This window comes from Oculina patagonica, chromosome 4 (genome assembly GCF_052425735.1).
Source record: "Oculina patagonica isolate OP01 chromosome 4, crgOcupat, whole genome shotgun sequence".
In the NCBI taxonomy this organism is placed as follows: domain Eukaryota; kingdom Metazoa; phylum Cnidaria; class Anthozoa; order Scleractinia; family Oculinidae; genus Oculina; species Oculina patagonica.
The window spans coordinates 22,490,186-22,501,325 of NC_135761.1; the positions used below are offsets into that span (position 1 = coordinate 22,490,186).

General features: G+C 38.3%; 2 protein-coding genes across 2 annotated transcripts; one reads left to right on the plus strand and one right to left on the minus strand.

Moving 5' to 3' along the window:
* Positions 1–319: 319 nt before the first annotated feature.
* LOC144652469 (protein O-linked-mannose beta-1,4-N-acetylglucosaminyltransferase 2-like) lies at positions 320–2,507 on the plus strand. The gene has a single exon (XM_078512469.1). The coding sequence runs from the start codon at positions 353–355 to the stop codon at positions 2,075–2,077; it is 1,725 nt and encodes a 574-aa protein (XP_078368595.1). The 5' UTR covers positions 320–352; the 3' UTR covers positions 2,078–2,507.
* Positions 2,508–4,922: 2,415 nt separating this feature from the next.
* LOC144651811 (uncharacterized) lies at positions 4,923–10,704 on the minus strand. Its single transcript, XM_078511823.1, has 2 exons — positions 10,501–10,704; positions 4,923–6,204 (listed from the first exon to the last, which is right to left on the minus strand). The coding sequence occupies exon 2, from the start codon at positions 6,123–6,125 to the stop codon at positions 5,232–5,234; it is 894 nt and encodes a 297-aa protein (XP_078367949.1). The 5' UTR covers positions 6,126–6,204; positions 10,501–10,704; the 3' UTR covers positions 4,923–5,231.
* Between the last annotated feature and the right edge of the window lie 436 nt (positions 10,705–11,140).

Consider the following 11,140-nt stretch of genomic DNA (forward strand, 5'->3'; position numbering starts at 1 on the left):
CATGTTCTGGGGGAGCCCCTTTCCGACACGGTTCAAGCCATGCCATTCGACAGGTCTTGAGATCTGTCTGGATTGGGAAAACACCCTCAAACGGGATTTCCTTTTCTTTTTCCAGGAACAGCGTATTATTAAATGGGTTCATTTATGCTGACGCAGCTGCTTTTAGCCTGAGCGGTCGAGCGGAAGCCTCTTATTTCCTCTACCCTTACCCTACCCCTACCCCGGAAAACATTGTACTAGGCCGGGTTCCTCAGCATTCTCGCATTGGGCTCTGGAAACTAGTATGAACGCCTTGTTATTTTGCGTTTGACTCTGCGTTCAACTTCACCTTTCACTTTCCGTGAAATATTTCATGTTCTCATCAGCATTATTTCACTTTTTAATAGGTCTTGTGTCGTATCTGATTTTTAATTGGACGTGCAGATGGCTAGCAACTCCAATCGCTGGACGAAATTCAATCAACAGAACACAAGTGAAGCGAAATATCCTAGACTCCCTAAGAGAAGGCTCAAGCTTTTGGTGCACGGGTCACAGCAAATCAACCCGTATCTGCAAATTCCGTCACCTGTGTTACCACCCAGTTCAAGATGAGTACTTGTTTTTTCATGGTCCAGAAACAGTACTTGATGGCGTCCCTAACGATCGCTTTGATCCAGCACTGTTGGACATGTCTTCAGTTGAGGATCATAATACTCAATACTTCAATTATATTGACTACCCAGTTGCAGCTTTGGAAAGCTTTTCCAACATTACGATGCTTGATGACTTTAGCTTTATATTCCATAGATTCAATCCAGATAATATTATGCACGTTTTTCATGACGATCTTTTACCTCTGTACCACACAGTGAGGCAGTTTTCACAGAGTAAATTTCCTGTTGATCTGGAGTACAGAATTGTTATGATGGAGGGGTGGAACGAAGGTGATTACTTTCACCTATACAAGCTATTTACAAACAAAACGTTGCTCCTCAAAAAGGATCTCAAAAAAGCAAATCACCTGATGTGTTTTCAATATGGAGTCGTCGGCATATCAAAGTACACAACTTGGTATCAGTATGGCTTCAAAGAGCCACAGGGTCCTCTGCCTCATGTTTCTTTAACTGGTGGATATGTGCAACATTTTACGAAATTCATCAAAAGGAGGTTGGGGCTTGAAAACAAACTATTCCATGCCTCTGATTCTTCTTATGTTGTGTTGTGTTCAAGGGAGCATAATCGTTTAATAATCAATGAACTAGATTTGTCAATGGCGATTGCCAGACAGCTCAATAAACAAGTCATTCGAGTTAGCATGGCAACACACTCTTTTAAGGAACAAGTCCAGCTTGTTAGCAAGGCTAGTGCACTGATTGGAATGCATGGCTCGATACTGATCCTGGCAATGTTTCTTCCACCTGGAGCAAAACTCATTGAGCTGTTCCCATTTGGTATTAACCCTGATAACTACACTCCTTATCGTACCCTGGTGGAATTACCTGGCATGAATATTGTCTATGCCTCTTGGAGAAATGAACTTGAAGACAATACTGTGACATATCCTGATGAGACACCAGAAGCTGGTGGAATTTATCATCTTAGCGAAGAAGAACAAGAAGACATTGCAAACACAAAAGAAGTACCAAGCCATTTATGTTGCAGTAATCCTCACTGGCTTTATAGAATTTACCAAGACACTATTATCGACATTCAGTCACTCCTGTCAATCATAGAATCAACAGAAAATAAGCAAAAAATATTAGCCACAGGACAGGAACCTGCTCATGACTATAAACTTTACCCAAGTAAAGTTATTAATGTAAAATGTCAACTTCCTCCTGAGGAACCACAGCCAACCTTATGGTTGTCATGGAAACCATCTATAAATTTACCCTTTTTCACAAGTAAAGATGTAAAATATGAAGTGTGGATTCAGCAGGGTGGAAGGGATGACTATGTGGCATACATACTTGATATAACAGAGTATATGTTTAAGGAAAATTTGTCAAGGAATACTCATTATAATATATGGGTTAGGTGTATCGTCAATGAAATGACAGGACCTTTTGGAAATGTCACACAGTGTATGACACATTAAAGGGGCTAAGTCATAGCACTGTTTTGTTAGCTCCTCAAATTCAGTCCTTAATAATGTGGGAGCGTGTGCCTATTGTTTGAGGACCCCCAGGGGGGTACTCCGGCTTGTAAATGACGGGGATGATCGAATGGAGGCAAAACTCGGGACCCAAAAAATTCCCTAAGTCTTCCGACATCACCCAAAAAAATCCCTGGACCAAAAATAACCCCCCAAAAAATCCCCTGTCAAATTACCCCTAAATTGCCAGGAGGGGCAATAACATAACACAAAGAACGCTCGCTTTGTTTATTCATCATACCATAAAAACGCCAAGGCACTTTAGTTCGTTTTTAATACCCAAAAAAATCCCCTATCTAAATCAAGTCACCCAAAAAAATACTTGCCAAATTTTCCAACCCCAAAAAATCCCGGAATCGAAAATTTCCAACCCAAAAAAATCCTGGAATCGAAAATTTCAAACCCAAAAAAATCCTTCGATCATCCCCGTCATTAACAAGCCAGAGTACCCCCCCCCCCCCCCCTGGGTGAGGACCCTGGCTTGCAATAGATTAATGTGCGACAAAATCATTTTATTTGCATTCCCATTTTATATAGATGATAAATATATATAATTGCAAAAATGAAAAGGAGAAAAGGAAGAAAATACAAATACTTTTTTCTTATGCATTGATGTAAATTGGAGGAAAAGGGGAAGTACAGTCAACTCTCTCCTTGCTGACACCCCGCTATTGTGGACACTCGCTATTATGGACTATCGCTACAACGAACACAAAACGACGCCTTGAGCGTCTCTGCTATAACAAGAGTTGACTGTAAGAAGAAAATTGACACACTCTTGGATGTTATTCTCACGGGAATATATGAGGGTCTGAATGGGGTTAACCGAATAGCGACAAAGGGCGAAAAATATTACCGACTACCGACAAAACGAGGAAAAAATTACCGATTAGCGACAAATAAATTCTAACCGATAACCGACATGGTCCGATGTTATACGGACGTTTGTATTCAGAAAGAACAGCATTTTGAATTTATGTCTAGCTAGCTTAGGAAATGTCTAGTTCAGAAGTAACCTTACCACACCAATTCAAAATTTAGTCAATTATAAAGTTTCCTGTCACCTTTTCGAGCAGCAGCGGAGGTTCATTTGTGAACAGTGGCTGGTAATCACTGCGCGTTGGTTATTCATGTGGTGACAGGCCATGAGCGGAATTGTTAAGTGATTGTAAGGCGAGGAGGTTGCCATTGAACGCCATCGTAGCCGGGTTCCGGTGGAAAAAAAATCTCATAAAGTTGTTTCCAAGCTAAAAAAAAAAAAAATCTAACGGAGTTTTAAGGACTAAAGGAGCAGGCGCATTAATTTGGCATTGGCGGGTTCTCGCTGAAATTATTTCGCCTGGCGAAAACGCTTACGGGAAAAAGTGCGAAAATTTGCAATTGTAACGGATGGGCAGTTTAATATCGGATGAAAGCAGCAGTGAGCTCAACGGTGTGTGGAACGTTCTATTAGCCGTATTAGTTTTAGTGTGCAGCGTTTCACATGTAGTTCTGTTGTTAAAACCTTTGGTTCCACGTTTTTATTTGCTGTTTTGTTGAACGGAATGTTTGTATACACCGTCCATTTTTCAGGAAAGCAAACATTGAAAAGAAAAATCCCTTACAAATAGAAGAAGCGAGTAAAAGAGTTTATAAGCATCTTTCTGTTTTATTGGTAAATGAATAACACTGCCTTTTAATTTATTATTTTCTGAGAACGGTCCAAATTTCAGTTTCGCTCGATGTGTAAGTAATATTTGACGAGCAATTTGCTGATGCAAACTGATTTTATCGGTACTAGACGAACACGTTGCTTAAAAAAAAAAGATTAACGAGGTTTTAGTGCAACCAAATAATGAATTATTACAAATTTTCATATCGTCTAGAGTTTAAAGTCTTAAAACTGCGTAAATTAACTAACAAATATTAATAATTAACTTGCACTTTTAATCATTAACTGAGATTTACCGACAACCGACAAAGGTCGAAAATTTTAACCGACAACCGACAAAGTAAGGTATTTTTAACCGTCTACCGACATGTGGACCCCCCCATTCAGACCCTCATATATATTCATTATCACATACCGGTAATTATATACTTTACATTCATTATCATATGGAAACTGAACCAAAACATATACAAGTACTTGTAAGCTGGCTAGAGTGTATTGACTAATAAGTTGTCTAAATATCCATCAAAATCATGGTTATCTTCCCTTGGCTGACTTTACATCTTTTTAGACAAAGCCTTGAAGAGGAAGAGAGGAACAATTACATCAACCAGAGACATAATCAGTTCAAAACTCTGCCTGCTTGTCTGGCTATTGTCAAGACCAAGACTTGTTACTGACATCAATTTTTCAAGACTGTGTGCTGGCAGCTGTATGTTTTGGTAATTTCTAATTAAATTGTCAAGCATCTTCTTTGCAAAAGTGAAACAATTATGGCCAGCGGAGTTGTCAGTTGACTCTGCTGAGAACTCAGCTAGCACCCCTCACAGAAACGCCTCGGAGGGAGTACGCAACTTCACCGTAAGAACTATAAAAGATTGGAACAGTTTACCCCGTTCTTTAAAAACGGAGAAGTCCGTTAAAATCGTTTAAGGCTAAATTTACTATTTTTAACTCTTAGAAAACTAATGGAATTTTTAATTTTTTTTAATTTACTCTTATTATTCGTAGTATGTTTGTAATAAGTCCAGTTTTATTTTTTGTAACTATTCTTAATAATAACTCAATAAAGCATTTTATTGTAAATAATATCGTAGTTTAGCATTTTATTGTAAATAATATATTTTTAGCATTCTAATTATTTTAAGCTGAGGGCCCCAACGGGTCACCCTCATTAAATAAAGTTTCTCACTCACTCACTCACACTGCTGTTACTTAGTATAATATTAAATTTAGGAGGTTTTTCTCGCTGGGTTTCAATCTGCTCAATCAGATTTTTAGCACTGATTTTTGTGATAATCCAACTTCTTGCGTTTAACGTGTCTCCAGCTCAAACATACACCCACACATCATACACAAGTAAGCTGGGTAGAGTGTAGTAACTAATAATTAAAGTTGTCTAAATTTTCATCAGAATCATGGTTATCTTCCCTGACTTTATATCTTTCAGGAAAGCGCCTTGCAAAGGACGAAACCAACAATTACACCAGACAGAATTAAAATCAGTGACCCATAACTCTGACCATTGTCAAGAGTACGACTTGTTATTGAAATTAATTTTTCAAGACTGTCTTCTGGCAGCTGTATGTTATCATCATTTAAATCGTAAAGCATCTTCTTTGCAAAAGTGAAACAATTATGGCCAGTGAGGTTGTCAGTTGAGTCTGCTGACAACTCAGCCAGCACACTGCTGTTACCTAGTAAATTAAATTTAGGAGGATTATTTGCGTGGGCTTCGATCTGCTCAATCAGTTTTTTAGCATTGTCTTTGCTGATCATCCAACTCCTTGCATTTAACTTGTCTCCAGCTCGGACATTCATCATTTTCTTCTGGCACTTAAACAACAGTGCTCCTCCTTCTTCTGACTCAAAATGTTCCACTCTGACTTTGCCATCATTTGTCCCAGGGGAAAAGGTGTCAGACCTTTGTTTGGCAACAAAATCAGCGAACCATATCTCTGACTTTCTGCCTGTTTTTCCTTCAAGCACAATAAAGGCATGTTGTGTAGGAGGAAAACGAACCAGTCGCACTATTGAAACAACCCAAATTAGATCTAAGATAGGTCGACTCTTGTCTATTTCACTGCGATAGAAGTCCAAGTCGTTGTACTCTGTGCTTTTATGCTGCTCAATATAACTCTCCACTTTATTGATTGCATCAAAGAGAAAATCTTCACTCAGATTATTTTGTGTTAAATCCGGTAACTGTACTCCAATTTTTGAAGCTTTTCTTTTAAAGCAATTGTAACTTCTTTGAACTTCCCTGAAGTCTCTTGAATGTGAATCACTGATAATTGATGTTAAATGCTCTGCACAAATCCCAAGCTCAATATATGTCATCTTTTCTTGGATTATAATTGTACAACAACTTGAATCTGGAGTGTCATCAACTAGAATAGCCACAGGTCACCAAAGCTCTCTATTTGAGCAAAAATAAGGAACACATAAGCAAAAAGTTGACAATACTAAAAACATCAATCAGTTTTACAAATAATTTAGGTATGGAAGTTAATTTTCCTTCATCAACTAAAAGGTGATAGTCAACTTAACACACCAGGAAAATGTAATTGCTCAATCCCTTCTCCTTGCCATATATAGGGGTCAGCTTACTGTTTTTTATACAGCTATAAATTCGAGAAAGGTTGTCGGAAAAAAGCACAAAAGTGCACGCAACAAGACCGAAAGGTGGTCTGGCTATTCACCTGAATTTTGCATATTGGCCTAGAGGAAATGTACAAGTATGTATTTTTGCACATGAAGATTTTGTTTTTCCTCTCAGGAGGCCTTTTTCTGTAGCTTTACTTTTACTGCCGCATGTCTTTGAGTTTTGAAAATTCTTCTAAAATTCAGCGTGGCTAAAAGTACCTTGTTTCCACATGTCTGAAGAGAAAGAAAACGTGCAAATTCGTGTGGCCATCTTATATTATATAATTAGCATTTAGCACGTGCAGTAGCTTTTCACTTCTACCCATACTACCTTTCAGTGCACTTTTAATTTGTGCTTTATCTGACAGCCTTTCTCGAATTATGCTGGATTTCCACTGACACGTTATTTTTTACCTTGTTGGTACTTATTTTCGCGGGCACTTAATTTCGCGAAAAAAAAAAGGTCAGCATATTTTGCAGATCTTAATTTTCGCGATTTTGGTGCAAAATTTAATATTTTCTAAAAAGGAATTAATTTTCGCGAAAATGAAAAAACTTTTATTTCAAGAATTTTATTATTATTTTTCATCTCTTATTGCTGAAAATCATCAACTCAGAACAAAACTAAACTACAGAAACTGCATCATGTACCATAGGCATAGCTTATTGTCCTTATGCTTCAAAGCAACACATAAAGTGAAATTTCATTTACACATTATACACAATACGTAGATACATGTGTTTCTTCGTTTAAACGAGAAAACAAGAAATATAGGAGGGCATTAAATTTTGCAACATTTAAGAGTGCAAAAAGACCCTTTTGGTGAACTATTTTCGAAAATATTATATAAAAGTACCAGCGAGTTTTATTTTTGAGAAACAAAGGAAAGTTTGAAATTGGAGCCCATGGTGACTGTCTGCCGAAGAAAATTAATTAAGAGACAGCAATTTCGTGGCATTTTAGATGCGCTTGTTCACAAGTTCAGAAACTTGCCTTGAGTTCATTTTTACCTGAGTAATAAACCATCCTTGGGTCTTTCTTTTAAACAGAAAATCTTCATGAAATATAAACTGTTGACACCTTTTTACCCGTTTAAAAATTCTACCGATCGCAATTTAAATTTACATGCCAAATTTCACCCCGGGGGTGGGGGGGTACTCCGGCTTGTAAATGACGGGGATGATCGAATAGAGGCAAAAATCAGGACCCAAAAAAATCCCTAAGTCTTCCGACATTACCCAAAAAAATCCCTGGACCATAAAAAAAAAACCAAAAAAATCCCTTGTCAAATTACCTCTAAATTGCCAGGAGGGGCAATAATATAACACAAAGAAAATCATAAAAAATTGAACGCTCATGTTTTTTTTTATTCATCATACCATAAATACTCCAAGGCCGCGCCAAGGCACTTAAGTTCGTTTTCAATACCCAAAAAAATCCCCTATTCAAATTAAGTCACCCAAAAAAATACTTGCGAAATTTTTTCCAAACCAAAAAAATCCCGGAATCGAAAATTTCAAACCCGAAAAAATCATGCCCGTCATTTACAAGCTGGAGTACCCCCCCCTGGGATTTCACCTAACTTCAGAGGGCCAGAACCCGGGGGGGTACTCCATATAATGGTCTATACGGGGAGGCTCCGCCCGAAAGGGGTACCTTTTTCAGGCTTCAGGTATATAAAAGGGTAGGGATTTCACAAGTTTTGGTATATGAAAGGGTATGAAAATCCGTCATTTAGGTTTTTAAAAGGGCCTTTAATTAAAATATTTCGAACAAACGCACTTTATGGCTGTATTATTTTAATTTATTAAGCGCTGCATAAAAATAACAAGAAAATGTCCTGTTCTACGTCTATGCCATGTCTTTTAGGTACCGTATTTTCTCGATTAAACGCCGAACCCCGATTAAACGCCGGCCTCGTATAAACGCCGGGTCAAAATTGCTAGTTTTTAAATAAACGCCGGGGGCGTTTGTTCGAGGTCCCGGCGTTTATTTGAGGTCAAGCTAACAAGTAAATATATTCTTTTTGTCACAAGTCTCGATTGCAACATAAACTATCCAACCCATAAAAGTGCACCTTTGGAAAATAATCACCTTTGGATACCCAGGGACACTTTTTCGGGGCAGAACGAAGAGAAAAATCGTCCCTCCTTGACAAACTGCCCCTTGGTCTCGAAGATCCGTAACAATAAATCAATCTGAAAAATTGGCAGAAAATTGCAGTCCGTTAATAAACGCCGGGCCCCGATTAAACGCCGGCTTCAAATAAACGCCGGGTTCACGAAGCCAAGTTTGGTATAAACGCCGGGAGCGTTTATTTGAGAAAATACGGTATATGAAAGGGGTACCTTTTTTCAGTAAAAGGAATACGAAAGGGGTACAATTTCTGTCAAAATGGTATATAAAAGGGTAAGGGGTAAAAGCTTGGGGCGGAGCCTCCCCGTATAAAACTTTTTTGAGTGCCCCCCCAGGGGCCAGAACTCCAAGGGTAAACGTTTCTATCGGCAAAACATGGGTTCTTTCGAAAGCTTATTCCTTTCTTCTAATCATATCCGAAGTGTTAGTTTGGCCCGTACGAAATGAGTGCGCTAGCTAGGCTTTTGTACATTATGCTAGCATTTTTTCGAGCATTTTAGTGGGGCAAAAGCATTGAGCATTATTCGAGCATTTTAGTGGCATTTTCCCGGAAAATTGATTTTTTTTCCGAGAAAATAAAAAAGACATTTATTTTTTGGAGAAAATGAAGACTAAAACTCGAAATTCAACTACAAATAACTTTCCAGAGATAGCCAACTACTTTCTGCACTTAGCCTCGTAAATTATTTCGAAGATTATGTTCTTTTGGGTGTATTTATGAACTTGTATACGTTGTTGTTGTTACTTGCAACACTTGTACGTTTTTGTAAGTGTTAACAGTTAACACCATGTTAAAAACTTTGAAATTAATTTAAAAAAATCGTTTGTATATTGAGCACTATCCGAGCATTTTAGTGACTTTTTCGGGAGAGACTGAGCATTTTAGTGGGAAAAATGGAGCATTAAGGTGGAGCATTTTAGTGGGGAAACAAAAGCATAATGTACAAAAGCCTAGCCCTAGCACGAAAAATATATAGGCATTTTTTGACATGTTTCCGCAATTTGTCTTCTGAAGCTTGCAAAATTACATCTGGTTTATACTATCGCCCTTATCAGTTTCAATGAGCTTACTTTGGCCTGGGTCGCACTAGAGCGAATTTTGTTTGTTTAAGTCATAAATATGTCAACACGTAGCGTAAAATAAGTGCGACCCCCAATTTTAAAATCTGGCCAAATTTTTGCGGATCGCCAAATATACGCCAATCTTCAAAGAAGCCGAAGTCCTGCCTCGGAGGCTTCCAAATTTTGGCAAAACGAACAATTTTGTTTTTTTAACCATTAAACTGCCATATTACGCAAAACATGTTTGGATAAAATTACGGCGGGTTCGTTCGTCGCTACTAGTTTGGCAAGCGCAATAGCGGGACAAAATAACTTTTTACCCGGTCCATCTGGCTCTTTCTACAGTTATTAAACGTTAAACGAGGAATGTGAAATGTATTTCAAACCATGATTCTACCGGATGAGGTAGAGTCCATGACCAAGTGCTGTTTCGTAAACGACCTATATTCGAGCGAATTCTACGTCTTCTAAAAGCAGAAGCTACCCGTAGTAAAGCTTGCTGATAGTGCACTAACAATACTAAAAATGCTATGTTGTTTTGTTGAGAAAGAAACACAAGATTCAACAGAAACCCGAAAGCCGTGAAAATAATCATATGTTGTGTAGTGTGACGACCGCTAATTAGATGGGTTTGTGATTGACGTATGTGACAATCAATAAAGTTTTGGTTAAAACATTTAGGCTTGATGCGACCTCCGACAAAATTTGGAACTTGCAAAATTTTGGCCATTTTTTCCTCACCAAAAATTGGAAAAGATTTGATTTCGCTCTAGTGCGACCCGGGCCTTTCGCTGCAAAACTACAATATCTTATTTTTTAACGTAAACGAACTGTTTTAATAGAAAACAAAACAACAAACAATACACTCACCTCGTGCCGCCGTTAATTTATGCGAGGAAAGAGATTTTTCGCTTATGTTGCTTTAATTTCCACTGAAGCGTTTCGGTTGATCCACTTCTTAGTTTTCACATATAAGAAGACACTGTTTCCGCAATTTGATCTGAATTTAGACGACATTCCTGACATTTAGCAAGAAATCATAGCCTCGAAAACAGCAAATTCGTGCTATGGGCCGTTCAGTTCGGCTCGATACTCGTCACGCAAGATATCATATTTCCAACTCAAGTCTCTCTCCTCCGCAGAGGCCTCTTTCGTGTTTCGTACGGGCTGGGAAATGGGGAGAGGTGAAAAGTAAGCGCGCGAAGCGCTCCCCCTAATTTTCATATTTCGTGCTTTTCGCCTTCCTCCCCCGTGTTTTTCGCCTTCCCCCACTAAAGGAGCCTCTGCGGAGGACAAGGAGGAGAGAGAACTCAAGTTGTTTATTTCCTACGTACGTGACGTAGGGACGGACCATTAGAAATTACCGGAGGGGTGGTGACTTTTTCCAAAAAAATTCTTGTACTTGTAAGGAAAACTTGTCAAAGAGATAGAAAAAAACAAGGTAAAGAAAGAACCAAAACTTCTATCAGAATGCGTAAAATAGCGTTTCTGAGGTTCTGAAAATTTAAAT

Coding starts and splice junctions, on each gene's coding strand:
- LOC144651811 (XM_078511823.1), bottom strand. CDS start 6,125: ATGACATATATTGAGCTTGGGATTTGTGCAGAGCATTTAACATCAATT.
- LOC144652469 (XM_078512469.1), top strand. CDS start 353: ATGTTCTCATCAGCATTATTTCACTTTTTAATAGGTCTTGTGTCGTAT.